The following is a 17,500-nucleotide window of genomic DNA, read 5'->3' as shown; positions in this document are numbered from 1 at the left end:
TGTTTCTAGCTTATGTTTTGGTGCACCGTCCGTGTGTGTGTGTGTGTGTGTGTGTGTGTGTGTGTGTGCGCGCGCGCCTGTCTGTCTGTGCCTGTGTGTGTGCGCGCGTGTGTGTGTGCGTGCGCATGCGTGTGTGCGTCTATGTACATGCATGTGTGTACAGGTCAGTGCGTGTTTTGTGACTGTGAATGTGTCTGTGTGAGTGTATGTGATTATGTTCATGCAGTGACATGAAAGCCCAGTACCTGTCTGTGTGACTGTACCTATGTGTTTATGAAATGTCATGAAAGCCCTGTACCTGTCTGTGACGGCCTTCATGAACTCGTCCAGGAGGTCGTCGTAGGCCTGTCCACGTATCCTCTTATGCCTCAGGCCAATATACAGAGGGTCCTTCAGCAGCTCCTGTGCAGGGGTGCAGGGAAGGGGTGGAGAGTGGAGAGAGACAAGTCATTGTCCAGTAGAGTAGGGTGACCAGATGTCCCGAAAAATTCGGGACAGTCCCGAATTCTAAACGTTTGTCCCGAATCCTGAATCTGACTGTGCATGTCCCGAAATGTAGACTTACCTAATAATAATGTTTTAATCAGGTACACATCTCAAACTATTTGCTACTGCCGCCTGTGCCCCGGAGAGGCTGCTTGTGCAGCCCCAAATGTGTGAAGTGGCTGCGTTCCCCCCAGCAATGTATCTATTTTCTGAGATTCTAATTCCATTCGATTGCAATAGTAAGCGCGAGCAATGACCGGTGCAAATTTTCACTTTCATTGACAAAATCACAGTAGCGACATGGCAGTACCATGCGAGTAAAAATCCGAAGCGACAATGCAGGTAGAGGAAGGAATGGGGAGGGGAACTATTCATGGATTACCAATTCATTGACAGATGAATGGCTTTCTGTAAACTGTGAAGAAAAGTTTGGCGTTTCTCGCGGATCAGACGGATATGAAAGTGCATGATAATAGCCTAAACTACACGGTAGGCTACGAAACCCACAACAGTAGCCTACAAAGAAAGCTGGTGTCTCCTTTCGTTAATAAACAAGATGACACAGTGTACGATAAAGGTCAGGCTGCTCTTTTGTCAGTCTGTGGCTGGTTTTACCAAAGATTCTTTTAATTCTAACATAATGGACCGTCTCTGGTTTTACACCGTTCTGTCAGCGTGCATCCTCGCAACGTAGGCTACTGTTTACTTTTCGACGTTCCAAGTTCAGGCGCGCAAGTGCACAACAAGGTCTTGACACTGTAGATGGTGATAGCGTACATCTTATAAAAGCTGTTACCAAGTGCCACAAAAAGAGAAGAAGAAGGAGGGGACAACGTCCTCTTAGGAGACTGAACTTGAGCACACTCCTTTGCATTGGGTTGGAGAGTTTGAATTATCTTACTCTACTAAGAAAATCTTTGCCTTTATCCAATGGCTCTGTCTACAGCAATGGAGCTTTTTAATTGTCATTGACAAATAAATTTGACAACGAAATTGCGTTTGGAGTACACTGTATTCGCACGTCATACGTGCGTCCACTTCTCCATCCCACCTGACCTCTCCATCTATGGCTGAGGTGCCCTTTAAGCCTGGCACCTAACCCCACATTGCTCCAGGGACTGTAACCAACACCCTGACGAATAATAACTGTAAGTCGCTTTGGATAAAAGCATCAGCTAAGTGTAATGGAATGAATGGAATGGAATGAACCAACCCCATTCTTCCTACGGGTACAAGATTCAAACTGGCAACCTGACAATTCCAAGTCTAACTCCCTCACCAGGGACGAGGAGAAGAGGAGAGAAAGGGAGACGGAGGAAAGACAGGCTAAGAGGAGGAGAGGGGGGAGGGGGGGAGGCATTGGTGAACGAGTGGGCTAGAAATATGACAGAAGTGTGACCTTTTAGTCTGAGTCGTGATAGAATGCAGAAATGAGAGAGAGAGAGAGAGAAAGAGAGAGAGAGAGGTGGGCAGAAAAAAAGACAGATGAGAAAGAGAGGAGAAAGAGTTGAGAGTGCTTTCTCAGTCAGAAGACTGGTTTCTGTTCTTCTTATATAAAACACAGATGTCTATTTAAAATCTAATGATTATACAGTGTGTGTGTGTGTGTGTGTGTGTGTGTGTGTGTGTGTGTGTGTGTGTGTGTGTGTGTGTGTGTGTGTGTGTGTGTGTGTGTGTGTGTGTGTGTGTGTGTGTGTGTGTGTGTGCGTGCGTGTGTGTGCTTGTGTGTGCACATGTGTACCTGTGCACTGGAGTGCATCCTTTAAAAGGCATTCATTCCTATATATCCCAATAAAATGCAGCTGCCTGAATTCCAAAGCATACACCGTGTGTACACATGGACACACACACACACACACACACACACACACACACACACACACACACACACACACACACACACACACACACACACACACACACACACACACACACACACACACACACACACTTATATAAATGCCCACACAGATGTATAGATAGACACATGCATACCACTTCCACACAGGTAAACATACGGTCAGATATTTATGATGAAATAAACAACTTGCAATGTTTATGTTTAAACCATTTATAGTCACACACTGGCATGCTCTCACATACACACACACACACACACACACACACACACACACACACACACACACACACACACACACACACACACACACACACACACACACACACACACTCACACATGGACACACACACACATGGAAACACACACACACATGGAAACACACACGCACACACACACACACACACACACACACACACACACACACACACACACACACACACACACACACACACACACACACACACACACACTGCTGTGAATGGTGTGTTTCAGCAAGTTGATTAATAGAGGGTTAAGGAGGATGCAGTATGAGAAATGTATGTAGTTTGTGCGTGTGTGTATGTGTGTGTGTGTGCGCTGCGTGCGCGTGCATGCGTGCGTGTGTGTACGTGTGTGTGTGCACGTATGAGAGTGAGAGAGAGAGTGAGAGAATGAGAGAGCGAGAAAGTGAGTGTCTGTGTGTGTGCGTGTGTGTGTGTGGGTATGCATGCATGAGTGTGAGTGAGCACACGTGAGTGTGAGCGTGTATCCGTGTGCTGTGTGTGCCGGTCAACTTATCCTGACTCCAACTTCTAATTTATGTATTTTAATAACTATGTCAGAAGCTGAACTAAGACTTGTTCTGGTGTTGGAGTTTGCAGCTGAGAGAGTGCTGTGTCTCATCTTCAATCACGGCATCCTGCGCTGCGGATATTGGGGATTTATGGATGTCATTAGCCAAGAAAAAACTCACTCACTCACTCACTCACTTTCTCTCTGTATCTCTCTCTCTCTGTATCTCTCTCTCTCTGTATCTCTCTCTCTCTCTCTCTCTCTACACACACACACACACACACTCCCTCAATCACTCATTCACTCACTCTCTGTAACACACACACACACACACACACACACACACACACACACACACACACACACACACACACACACACACACACACACACACACACACACACACACACACACACACACACACACACACACACACACAGTCACACAGTCACACAGTCACACACACAGTCATGCGCATCCACCCCCCCCCACACACACACACACACAGATGAAAACTCTCTCCCACCATCATATCATAGTTAATACTTAGAGAACATGCTGGTACACACCAGTACACACTCGTACAAACACACCAGTACACACTCGTACAAATGCATGAATGTGCATAAACACTCGCAAAAAGTGTGTCGCTAAGTGTGTGTGATAGCCTACTGGCAATGTAGATGTATGACGTTCATTGTGCCTTAAGGTTATATTAACTATTCAAGCTCTTTTGTTTCAGACATGTAAAAGTGTGTTATCTTCCCCATGGACGGGGACAATGCCAAAAACATACAGCAAGAGAACAACAGATCCCACTGTTGGACTAAGGAGATCAGACAGCGCAGCCCAAGCACCATGAACAGGGATGAGAGTGTATACATGCTTATCTCACACCTGAACCACCATCCTCAGGACACAGCTCTAACAGCAGGTGGTGTGACCAACCTGTCAATATTGACAGGAAAGTCACACCTCCACAACATCAGCCGTTTTAAAGCATGTCACACTTCAACATCCATGTGACCCTCTGATGAAGACGGAAGTTTCACCATCACAACATGTCAGATAAAAGACACACTGTTGTGATCGTCATTGGGATGGGACACGGACAACACAGAGATCACTTAACCTCCTCTGTGTAGGCAGCGTCCACGTCACAAGACAAGAGACCTGTGTGTGTGTGTGTGTGTGTGTGTGTGTGTGTGTGTGTGTGTGTGTGTGTGTGTGTGTGTGTGTGTGTGTGTGTGTGTGTGTGTGTGTGTGTGTGTGTGTGTGTGTGTGTGTGTGTGTGTGTGCGTGTGTGTGTGCGCGTGCGTGGTCGCTGAATCCAAAAGCTGGTAGACACATCAGATTCGTATTCATTCCTGTATCAGTAGGTTTGTCATCACATAGTTGACCTTCTCTCTCTCCTCCTTCTTGCAAAATGTCTATCCTTGGCCTTTACGGCTCTATTGCTTATTTGTGTGTGTGTGTGTGTGTGTGTGTGTGTGTGTGTGTGTGTGTGTGTGTGTGTGTGTGTGTGTGTGTGTGTGTGTGTGTGTGTGTGTGTGTGTGTGTGTGTGTGTGTGTGTTTGATAGATGAGGTATGGTGGGGTATGTGTGCTCTGAGAAGTATTTAGAGTGAGTAAGTGTACAGCCATGCAGACGTCAATGGCAGGTATCTGTGTTTGGGTGAATATTTGTGTGTAATATGAAGGGTTGTCTGCATACTTTTAGGTATATGAGTCTGATTTCTGAGCATGAACATGAACATGAAAGAGAGGTAATGAGAGAGAGAGAGAAATAGATAGATAGATAGATAGATAGATAGATAGATAGATAGATAGATAGATAGAGAGAGAGAGAGAGAGAGAGAGAGAGAGAGAGAGAAGGAGAGAGAGAGAGAGAGAGAGAGAGAGAGAGAGAGAGAGAGAGAGAGAGAGAGAGAAAGTGTGCGCGTGAGAGTGTGTCTGTGAGTGTGTGTGTGTGTGTGAGAGAGAGAGAGAGAGAGGGGGGGAGAGAGAGAGAGGAGAGAGAGAGAGAGAGAGAGAGAGAGAGAGAGAGAGAGAGAGAGAGAGAGAGAGAGAGAGAGAGAGAGAGAGAGAAGGAGAGCTCTTTTTGGGACTGCAGAGGCAGCGGGCCAAGAGGTTTATTTTGAACACAACGGGCAGCAGTGCTCTCCTCTCCTCAGCTTGCTGTGAAAACACTAATATTTAAACACTCTCGAGGAGCACTGGCAAAACCAGCAAGCAGACTCCCGGAGCTACAGTAGGGGAGAGATACTTTGAGGACATTACAGGAGATTGCTGAAGAGAAAGAGGAAATAATAATTCCCAACTCATACACGCCTTTCGAGGTTCTCAGAGAAGAGTTGTTGAAACCAAATGGTTTTGCAATGTATCAACAAATTGAAACCACAGTGGAGAACCTTTGTTGCTGCCCTACTTGCCAGGAGGCAAAATGGGCAGTAAGTAAGTAACAAATTGAAAGAAAGAAAAGCAGAGGGTGGGGGTGTTTGGGCGTGCTGTGGAGTAGTACCCTATGCAGGCTCATGGGGACCCAGTTTCGAATACGACCAGGGTCTTTTCCAATTCCGATCCCATCTCTTTCCCCATCATGTCCTGACTACTCCTCTATTGAATAAATGCACAAAATGCCATGAGAAAAGAAAAAAGAAAGAGAAATAAAAGACAGCCAGCTGTCATCTGAGCATTAGTGAAGTGTTTTGTATCGGGCTTGTTGTCAGATGGGCAGAGGAAGGAGTAGGAGGAGGAGGAGAAGGAGTAGGAGGAGGAGGAGGAGAAAGAGCTGGGGGAGTGAAGATTCTTGTATTTTCAAAGTCTTCAGATCACACAGGGTGCAAATGGGCCAGAACAGCGACACACACCATTTCCACACAAGCACTTAGACCTGATGGACCGCATATACCCCACCCCAAAGTACATCCAGGAACACACACGCTCACAGATATGCACGCACACACACACACACACACACACACACACACACACACACACACACACACACACACACACACACACACACACACACACACACACACACACACACACACACACACACACACACACACACACACACACACACACAAACACAGGCAAAAAGGTGTGCAAATCGGCAGGATAAACCCAAGAGGTGCCATCAGAGTTCCTCACCTCTCCCGCACCTCTCTGATTTACTACAGAAAGCGCGCACACAGGTGAACACACCAGAAGCAGACACTTGGGCCTGTCATGACCTCAGCTCTCTGACACCCACAACAAACACCCAAAAGCTGGCACAGGAACATCACCAAACAGGCCCAGACTTCTGCATCCTGTTTATACTTCCATCTTAACCAATCAGCATGGCATGGGTGCCTGCCAACATACCGTACCTGCTGTCAAGGTCTTATGGTGCGATACCGTGGCACTTCTTATGAAGGACATGTGTGTTTCAGAACAAATCTTTTCCAGCTACTAACATAAAAGTGATAAAATACACCAACATGCTATTTTGTGACATACACACAATATTTGCATACACGTTATTAGCGAATTTACCCATCAACTACCTACAGACTGGCCAACCAACAGACTGACCGACCGACTGACCGCACGAACACACATTCCTATTGCCAGCTCTTTGCCTACCAGCCCCCTCATCAAACCCATCTGCACCACTAAAACCTCTTCACACGCACAGGGGTTTGGCCACAAACAATAAAATGAATAATAACCATAAACAACATAGCAGCACATGTTCTAAAATCAACACGGCTGTTTGTTTACAGTTTTGGCTGTGTTAACGATTCAAGCCATAAATACTCGGAGCCAATCAAAATGCTGCCTCTAGGGCACATAATAAAGACAGGTTGTAATTTGGACGGGCTGTTAAGTGATCAACCCATCAACAGTCCTACGCTTCATCACGTTTTGGACAGCACCTTTGTTAGGGAATGTTTTTCACCTGTTCTGAGAGAGGCTCTTGGCATCACACATGTATGGATACACAATACACACACACGCATGCGTGAAAACACACACGCATAAACACACGCACGCTGTCACGCAGTCACACACGCACGCACGGACACATGCACACACGGACACATGCAGGCGCGCACGGACGCAAGCACACAGAGGCAAACACACACTGTTTTATATGAATAACAGCAACCAGTCCTTTGACTGAATAAACACTCTAAACTCTACCTCCCATCTTTCTCATCTGTCTTCTTTGTCCATCTCTTTTCTGTTTTTCTCTTCACCATCTCTCCTTTTCTCTCTCTCTCTCTCTCTCTCTCTCTCTGTCTCTCTCTCTCTCTCTCTCTCTCTCTCTCTCTCTCTCTGTCTCTCTCTCTCTCTCTCTCCCCAGCCCATGCATCGACTGTCAGCATGAGTGATGCGAGTGTGGGCAATTCAGCACATCACTTTGCAGCTTGTCATCGTCTCTCAGCGAGAGACCGGTGCACTGTGGCCCTGCCCTGTCCGACTGTAGTGTGTACGGTAGGTTACCGTGGGGATAACTGCCATCCTGTCTCCACGCTTAGGAGGCAAAGCACCAGTGATGATGTACGAGCACGGCCCCCTCGGAGATTATCCAGTGAAGTGGAGGGGGACTGAAGGGGTTGCTTTGTTGAAAGGATCCTTCCTCTTTCAGGTGGGATTAAGGACTGCTCTCAGCCTGCACACTGCTAGCCTGTGTTTCCCTGTATGCACGCAAGCACGCACGCACGCACACACGCAGACACGGACACACACACACACACAAACGGACACAAACACACACGGACACAAACACACACACACACACACACACACACACACACACACACACACACACACACACACACACACACACACACACACACACACACACACACACACACACACACACACACACACACACACACACACACACACACACACTCTTCAGTCAGCTCTTTACCTCTCTCTTTTCATTTTCCTCTCTTTATATATGAGCGATTCTCTAATTCGCCTACACTTTTAAGTCCGTGGATTTTATTTGGCAATTCCACTAACTATTAACTGCATCCAATGATGTTTTGGACATTAGAAAACATTTATCTTTCATATAATACAGAAAGTGTAGACATAGCATTATTTCCCTCAGCAAGAATGAATATTTAATACTGGTTTTGGGCGTTTTCATGCCGTCCTGTTTTCCAAATGTCAGATTCAGTCTTCATATTAGCATGTAAAGAAACTTGTTTTGCCCAAGACGATTGCAAATGTTGATTCACAGTAATCATCACAATATGACAAAACTGTCAGAAAGACCACTGTCCTTCCCATTATACATGAAATTTGCCATTTTGTGTGTGTCCACGAAAACTGTGTTAACCGTGTCACGGTCTGAAACCTCCTCCATAAATCAGTAATGATTTGGTCTTAGGCCATACGAATATCATCACGTGATGTCATAACCTCTTTGGCAGGATACGGGAAGACTTTTTGGTAAATTTTGAGCTCCATCCTTCCATAATTTAATCCATTCTTTTTCATGTTCTCATAGCGGGAAAATTGCCTGTCAACAGTGTTATCAACATATTCATAAGAATCTGAATTAGAAATCATATGTGGAAAAACACAGATAAAGCATACAGATACATGAATTGATTAAGGTGTTGTGGTGGAACTTCTGAGGTCCTCAGTTAGCACAACACCATAAAAATTGCTGAAATGTCAACGGTGTTACCGTCAATGGTGTTACAATTAAGTATGACAGTCAGGGTTGCCAGATGAGGCTGATGATTTCCAGCCCAAAAAATGATCAAAATCCGCCCTAAAAACCCGCCAAATTCTATTGATTTATATGGCAGTGGGAAGGTTTTTCTGATAGATGCCATTTTTACCCCCACACGGCCATCCTAAGCAGCCCAATTGGGCGGGAACCAGCCCAATCTGGCAACACTGATGACAGTTGAGGAGGAGTATGTTTTTGCCAATTTATATCCATATTGACAGACAAACAAACAAAATAATTTGTGTTCTAGGGAGATGGATTGTCTGCTCTGTTTTTTTTCTCCTAAAAAAGTGCCGACTTGTTCCCCTGCACTGTTGACCGTAACACAATTGAGTTACACCGTTGACTGTTTTGAAAGTGTTTTTGCGCTATTGATCCCTTATGTGTTGGAAAAATCCTATGAACATACACTAGGGATTATCTCTGGAGAAGGAAGTCTTGTGTAAGGAGGGTGACTATATTCAAATCAGACGTTACAGGGATTTATGATGAAAAATGTGTCAGTCTGTATCACAGTGACTCATAAAATCCTACTTATGAAGCTCAACAATCACATTTTCTATATCAGTTGCACATATTAATGACAACATTACTGCTAAGGGACATAAGCACTTTCAAACATTTATTGTTTCAACTCTGTAGTATTTTTATATATGTTTGAAATGACATAGTATTTGTCCATAACACTGTTGACAAAATAATTAAGCAAATGTTCGCTTTCATTAGAGTATTTATCAAATGATTTAAGATTAAGCTTGGCAATTTGTTTGTTTGGAAACTTAAATATATACACTATGTTAACATCTAGGTCATTTAGTTGAAAAAAAAATACTGATAATTGACATTTTGCTTTTGCCAAAAGCGTAGGGAAATCGTAGAATCACTCATATCATACTCCTTTCGTCTCTCTCTCTAACTCCCGCTCTGTGCTGCTATCACTACAGCACAAAAACTCTCTCTTCAAGCTTCTTTCCTACACTTTTATGAGGTTTTTTATTTCTATCAGACTCTCTCTTAATCCCTCACTCTTTTGGTCATGCTTCGCTATCTTTCTTGGCACCGCTAAGGGTCCTTAAGAAGTGCTCTCTCTCTCTCTCTCTATCTCTCTCTCTCTCTCTCTCTCTCTCTCTCTCTCTCTCTCTATCTCTCTCCTCATTCTTTCCCCCTCTTATTGTTCCTGCCTCTTCTGTCATCAATCTGCGTTTGACTTAGTGTGTCAGGACCCTTTCTGGATGGGGTGAAGCTGAGGTGAACGTCTGAGGCCTTTGCTAGTGAAGTGCTGTGGAGATGGAGCTCGTCACGACCCCATAGGACCCCAGTGCTAAACTATGTCACAGTATGCAACACAGTACCGCAACACAACGCAACGCAACAACACTCTGGAACACATCAGTGTAAGGCTGGGGTCAGACTGTCTGACAAGCTTTTTTCTCTACCAGGCACTCTATTAAGTGGTGAAGTGTTGGCGACTCTCTGGAAATTTTGGAACAATCACTCTTTCTTCCTCACTAATACACAGACATATACTTATTGCACACACATATGTACACACACACATGCACATACGCACACGCACGCGTGCACACAGATTTATCCCCCTCTATTCCAATTGCTTCTCTATGGAATGAAGTGGCTGACAAGCGCTTGACCAAAGCACATGGCTCTCCAATACTAACAACACTTCTCTTGGCACAGTGTGAAACAACCCTCACACAAACACAAACACAACTACATGAATCACACTACATTATACATACATTGTACATAAACTATATCACAGAACAGTCAAAGTCAGCTGACTTTAATTATTGTGTATTCTCATTATGGGATCACTGGAACTTGAGTGGCTCTGAGATGCAAGCACTGATGGCTTCTTTGACCTTCCACTTCTAGGCTGAGGTCAAGGTTATGACACCTGAGCCTCACATTACACATCCTATGGAGCAGCATGACATCATCCATGTGTCATGATGTCATTCATTTCACCTTCTACAAGTTTACTAAGTATTTATTGGTATGTCCTTTAGCTGGCTGTCTGTGCTGTTGTGAGTGAAAACGTGAGAAGATTTTAGTAGAGTAGAAATACTTTATTATTGTTGTCATGTAATTATTGATACCACAGGAAATGGACCTACAAGGACTTGTTACGTCTGTGCTCTGAAGTACAGTTATGTATAAGGGGTTATGTCAGTATTTTTAACTGTGCATTCCCCTGTGTTCCCATCGTATTTGTGTGTGTGTGCGTGTGTGTGTGTGTGTGTGTGTGTGTGTGTGTGTGTGTGTGTGTGTGTGTGTGTGTGTGTGTGTGTGTGTGTGTGTGTGTGTGTGTGTGTGTGTGTGTGTGTGTGTGCTTGTGTGTGTAGTTCCTGTCTGGTTGGTTCTCTGTGTGTAGTATTATAGTATGTGTGTGACACCCTATCGGCATGTAGATCTGGAAGTGCCTGCGGCACCAAACTCTGATCATCTCCGGGATTAGCCAGCGTTTACAGAAGGGATTACCGCCTCGCCACATTCCACAGCCCCTTAGAAGGTTCGGAACGCCGAAAATCCTTCCTGTACGCAACCAAGTCTTTCAGGCCCTGTTTTGGACACGTCTGTAGCGTCTCGGATCGCTGAAGCTCAAATGAACCAGCTCGCCCCAGGGCACCGAACGGCCAGCCGGGCAATGATAGGAGTGAGGAATGAGATATCTGTGGGCGAAAGACAATGAGAGAGAGAGAGAGAGAGAGAGAGAGAGAGAGAGAGAGAGAGAGAGAGAGAGAGAGATGGAGAGATAGAGAAAGAAAGTGCTTCTGTGTGTGTGTGTGTGTGTGTGTGTGTGTGTGTGTGTGTGTGTGTGTGTGTGTGTGTGTGTGTGTGTGTGTGTGTGTGTGTGTGTGTGTGTGTGTGTGTGTGTGTGTGCGTGCGTGCGTGCGTGTGTGTCTGGCTGTGTGTGTGTATGTGTATACTGTATGTTTGTCTGTGTGAGTGTGTGCAGGGCCACTGACAGCTTTTGCTAGGCCCAGGACAAAGCCATCTAAATGGGCCGTCTTCCCAATACATACAATGTAATCAAGACCCAGTTGTGGGCCCCTCTCGCCCATGGGCCCAGGACAACTGACCTGTTTGTCCCCCTCTGTCGGCTTCCCTGTGTGTGTGTGTGTGTGTGTGTGTGTGTGTGTGTGTGTGTGTGTGTGTGTGTGTGTGTGTGTGTGTGTGTGTGTGTGTGTGTGTGTGTGTGTGTGTGTGTGTGTGTGTGTGTGTGTGTCCACATTTCCCTAATACAACGTACACCGTTCTGCCTGAGGGCATGGAAGTGGACAGCTGCATAGACATGTGCCAAGTCTACAGGTAAGTACCCGTATTGACGAGCCAAAATAGTAATGCTGCTTTACCCTATTTTGAAAAAGATGTACTGTGGATACAGAGTAAAAAGGATTGCAACATTGAGGACAAATTATGATGTTATTATATGAACAAAGTCGAGTATTATGTACAATTATTTTGGATTTATACCTAAATCTGTCCAGCGCTCTCTCTCTTTCTGTGTGTGTGTGTGTCTGTGTGTGTGTGTGTGTGTGTGTGTGTGTGTGTGTGTGTGTGTGTGTGTGTGTGTGTGTGTGTGTGTGTGTGTGTGTGTGTGTGTGTGTGTGTGTGTGTGTGTGTGTGTGTGTGTGTGTGTGTGTGTGTGTGTGTGTGTGTGCATGCCTCTCTCTCTCTTACATAGCATGTAACCAGCAAAAATATTTTAATCCATTTATAAGTAGCTTTTATATCTGTCATCAGCGAAGGGTATGCGGATAAATTGTAGAGATGCTAATGGCTCGTGGTAGAGAGGGCCAAAGCCCTGTCCATGCATGCCCGCGATAGGCAGCCATATCTGGGCTTACCTAGTGCATCAGACAGGCCTCTTCTCGGAGTGGAGAGGGGGTCTTATGATGTCTAAAGCCTTTAAATGGAGAAGGAGTCTGAGCCCTTGAGAGAAGTGCTGTGTATTCTTGGCACTCTCTCCGTCCTCCCTGCGTGTTTCCTAGAGGAGGGCAGGGCACTGGTGATCTGTCATGTTTTGGCAAGAAGAAGAGGAGAGGAGGGAGAGAGACAGAGTTCTAAAGTCTGACCGCTGGAGAGAAGCCCTTCTTCTGACACACATACACATGCATGCGTACACACACATGCCCCCCCCCCCCCCCTCTCTCTCTCTCTCTCTCTCTCACACACACACACACACACACACACACACACACACACACACACACACACACACACACACACACACACACACACACACACACACACACACACACACACACACACACACACACACACACAATAAATATGTGCAGATGGTCATTTGTAAACACGTCAAAAAATATATACACAAACTAAGACTGGACAAATGACAGATTCTTTTCTTTCCTGTTTTAAGTGCAATAAGGACAATCAAGTTGTCGCACAAACTCTCTCTCTCTCCTCTCTCCATATTCTCTCTCTCTCTCACACACACAGACACAGGCACAGACAGACACACAGACATGGACACATGCACGCACGCACAGAGGCGCACACACGTACACACAAAGACACACAAAGACAGACACAGACACAGACACAGACACACACACACACACACACACACACACACACACACACACACACACACACACACACACACACACACACACACACACACACACACACACACACACACACACACACACACACACACACACACACACACACACATGGCACAATGCATCAAAGTACTCTAGAAGGCTAGTTAAAACTGTGGTTTGTTGCTTGTAAAAAAAGCTACATTTTGCTGACAAACGTTCTGAGTTTAAATGTATAGGGCCAAGACAGTGCTCACTCAATCATCTCAAACAGACATTTTTTCCCCTTTCACAGCTTCATTCCATGAGGGTTGCGTCTTTAAGTGCTGGAGAAGTGTGTTTATCTTCCTTTTTGTAGCCCCATAAAACTATATGGATCGCTACAAGACATGAAAATGCACACCAAAAGCTGTTGTTATAACGTACCCTTGACGCCTCTTGAAATACTTCAGCACACATGTCAAAGCAATCGCTTTGTTGTTCTTTTTTTGATCATGTTACTGTAGTAGACACATACAGTAGATCTCAACTGTCCGAGTCACACAGGAGAGTGCTAAAGATAAGGGGCCTTTCATTTAAAAAAAGATTTCTCACTGTGATGGAGTGACCATCACAGTGAGAAACGTCACACATGGTTGCATTCAGTCACATTCTATATTTCTCATGGCAACAAGTTTGGCTCTTTGTTGTAGCGGTCAGAGCCCCAGTTTGCAGGATCATAACGAGACATTTTCAAACAACAAGGTCAAATACTGTGAACTGTAATGCATAATGTTCATTTAGAATGTTTCAAACTTTTTAGTCAAACTCTTAAGTTGGTTTTCATGAACCACTGCCTTGAGGATAAATGGGGGTGGCGTATACAGACTGAATTTATCATTGATGATCATATATCTATTTTCATCATAGATAAATTTGACATTACTGAAAAAAAAATACTGAGGACATAACCTTTGTGTCCTCAATGGTAGTTACGGCCATGATCAGTTTGCTACCCCAGAGAGCCTGGATCAGTCATGATGGGGCAACCCTTCTCCCCTTTGCTACACTCACCTGCAGAGCTATGCAGCTGACAAGCACTTTGAGAGTCGTACTATAGTGCGCCTCATTGCTTTTTTATGACTGTGCGCTGATCAAAGCAGAGCAAAACGTAAAAGTGTTAAAAAGTTCAAATCTGTTTTGATGTCCATGTGTGCTTTCCCCAGAGTGAGTTTAAAATGATCAATGGCGAGAAAACAGTATGTACAGTATGCAACTGTATGCACCAGTAGGGCTGTGTAAAATAATCGATTTAATCGATAATCGATCAATTTCATTTAAAATTCACATAATGGATTCACAGGGCACAAAATCGATTTTTTCGTTATTTTTCTTTTTGTTCTTTTTGCTTAATTTAGGTCTATGGAAAATACCCAGTAGGTATTAGTCAATTAGGCCTAGGCCTACTTATTACAAATTAGCAATCTGTCAACTCTGTCAAGCCACAGCCCTTTGACATTTTTATATAAAATTAGGCAACAGCATATTTTGGGGGAAATCCTGGCACCAAGAAGGGAATGGATTGAATCGTTTCGGAATGAATCGAATTGAATCGAATTGAATCGTGATTAATCGATTCAAAGCCCTAAGAATCGAAATCGAATCGATACAAGGACATGGCTGCGATACCCAGCCCTATGCACCAGTGCACAAACCTGGACATGTCAACATGCTAGTGTTTGGATTTCAGAATACCTGTGATGACTGTTGCATTTTGGAAGCAGAAAAAAGCATCCTAGTCTAAACAGACCCTTCACAGACGTACACAAGTTCTTAGACGGCCGGAAGAGAAGACAGGCCCCTGAGCCAAAGGCATTTAAACATACTGACATGACAGACGGACGAGTTGCAACAACAACTGAAACGGATCCAGCAGAGCAACACTGCTATCTAATAAATAAATAAATAAATAATGTGCACTTATGAACATGACATGATAAATCTGCCATCTCTGCCAGGGATCAGGTCAGGGGTAAGGATTGGGTAAGAGAGGAGGTGCTGAAAGAATTACTCACACATGCAAACATGCACAGACAAACACAAGAACTAGGGCATGGAGAGAGAGAGAGAGAGAGAGAGAGAGAGAGAGAGAGAGAGAGAGAGAGAGAGAGAGAGAGAGAGAGAGAGAGAGAGAGACAGAGAGAGAGACAGAGACAGACAGACAGACAGAGAAAAACATGGTAGTTAAAGAGAAATAAAAAATGAATCGATGGAGAGTGAAGCAACATTTCGAAAGATTGAGACAGAGGGAAATGTGAAAATGAAGAGATTGAGAGTGAAAGGTTGGGTGGAAGAGGAAAATAGAGAGAGAGAGAGAGAGAGAGAGAGAGAGAGAGAGAGAGAGAGAGAGAGAGAGAGAGAGAGAGAGAGAGAGAGAGATGGGGCCAGGCAGCGAGAGCTCCAACCTAAGAGATGAAGAGAGGGAATGTGAAAGAGGGAGAAAGGTAGGCATACACTTTACAGTTTTTCTCGATTGGTTTGGTTAATTTCTTGAAACTGAGATGACATTCCTATAACTATTGGGTTATTTGGCCAAACATTCTTACACTTCCGCAAAACAGTTCAGATAACTAGCAAAATGTCATATACTTCCCAAAACAGCTCATTCTTGCATCAGCACTAATCCTTCTCCCACATCAATAGTCGGTACCATAAAAATGGCATAGATCCTTCTCAATTGCTTTGGCTCATTTGCATTCATTTAGTCCTTCTGTCAAAATAAACTGGATGGTTCAGCATAACCTCATGGATCCTCATCACATGCTCATATTGCTCCAAAAACAGTTTACCCGTGTGTCAAAACTAAATTCCTTCCCCACATATATCATCAGTACCCCCAAAATACATTGTCCCTTTGCCATTGTGTAAGCACTGCAAGTCAAAATGGTTAAATGTTTTGTCACTATGGGACTGCGTTCAGCTAACAGATGTCGACTATAAAAATGAAAAAGTGAGTGAAACCATTGAAGTTTGACAACACAGACAATTTACCCAGGACATTTATCAATGTATCTTTCTTTACTGCAAATTCACATGCACAAAGTAATGTCCATAACTTACATGTTTCTCATTGGTTTGGCTCATTTCTCAAAACGGAGAGATCATTCTCAAAAGAACATGGACAAATCCCAAAGCAATTGTTCAAAACAGAATGTCGTTTCAAATAATGTCAAGAAATTAGCCAAATAACAGCGGAAACTGCAGTATACATGGTATAGTATACAAACTAGTAAAGTTACAATACCATCTGGCCTGTTGATCATGTGTCATGAATTTACTGTTTACAGTAAAGAAATTCTTAAAATATTATGTCTTTGACTGTTTTGACAATTGTGTAGACTACTTTGCATATGATGACTCACACAATGAAATCATGCTGACATGTTTTGGAGAGGGCAACCATTAGACTGAGAATTGTCTAATTCGTTTAGATAAGACAGGTCAATTTATTTGGAAAATGTGCTAAATGTATGCTCAGTGTGTCAACTGTAGGGTACTTGTATATAGCTATCTGCCGAGATGTACTAAACATTTGAGACATGTACAAAGTATTTGAAATTTGATGAAAGCAATGAAAAATGCCATTCTGTTGTGGGAAATTGTAAGTTGGTTTGGAGATTTGTCCATGTTGTTTTGAGAATGTCATCTCAGTTTTGAGCCAAACCAATCGAGAAAAACTGGAATGCAATAACTCTTCATGTGGTCCCACTACAGCGAGAGGCATTTAGTCACACTCTGTACTGTGCTGTGCTGTGCTGTGCTGTGCTGCGCTGTGCTGTGTGTGTGTGTGTGTGTGTGTGTGTGTGTGTGTGTGTGTGTGTGTGTGTGTGTGTGTGTGTGTGTGTGTGTGTGTGTGTGTGTGTGTGTGTGTGTGTGTGTGTGTGTGTGTGTGTGTGTGTGTGTGTGTGTGTGTGTGTGTGTGTGTGTGTGTGTGTGTGTGTGTGTGTGTACAAGCGTGCATGCATGTGTGTCTGTACCCGTGCATGAAGCTGACAAGGAGACTGTG

The 17,500-nt window shown here is 44.2% G+C and overlaps 1 protein-coding gene across 1 annotated transcript in view; it reads right to left on the bottom strand.

Annotated features, from left to right (window-relative positions):
- me1 (malic enzyme 1, NADP(+)-dependent, cytosolic) overlaps window positions 1-17,500 on the bottom strand; it is a 216,585-nt gene that overhangs the window by 47,249 nt on the left and 151,836 nt on the right. The window contains exon 6 of the mRNA XM_063199610.1: window positions 299-402. Coding sequence (XP_063055680.1) covers window positions 299-402 — 104 coding nt within the window. The remainder of the gene's footprint in view (window positions 1-298; window positions 403-17,500) is intronic.

The sequence above is a fragment of the Engraulis encrasicolus genome, chromosome 5, assembly GCF_034702125.1.
Source record: "Engraulis encrasicolus isolate BLACKSEA-1 chromosome 5, IST_EnEncr_1.0, whole genome shotgun sequence".
NCBI lineage: Eukaryota > Metazoa > Chordata > Actinopteri > Clupeiformes > Engraulidae > Engraulis > Engraulis encrasicolus.
The sequence above is the reverse complement of the archived record's forward strand: the minus strand, read 5'-3'. Positions and strand labels throughout refer to the sequence as shown.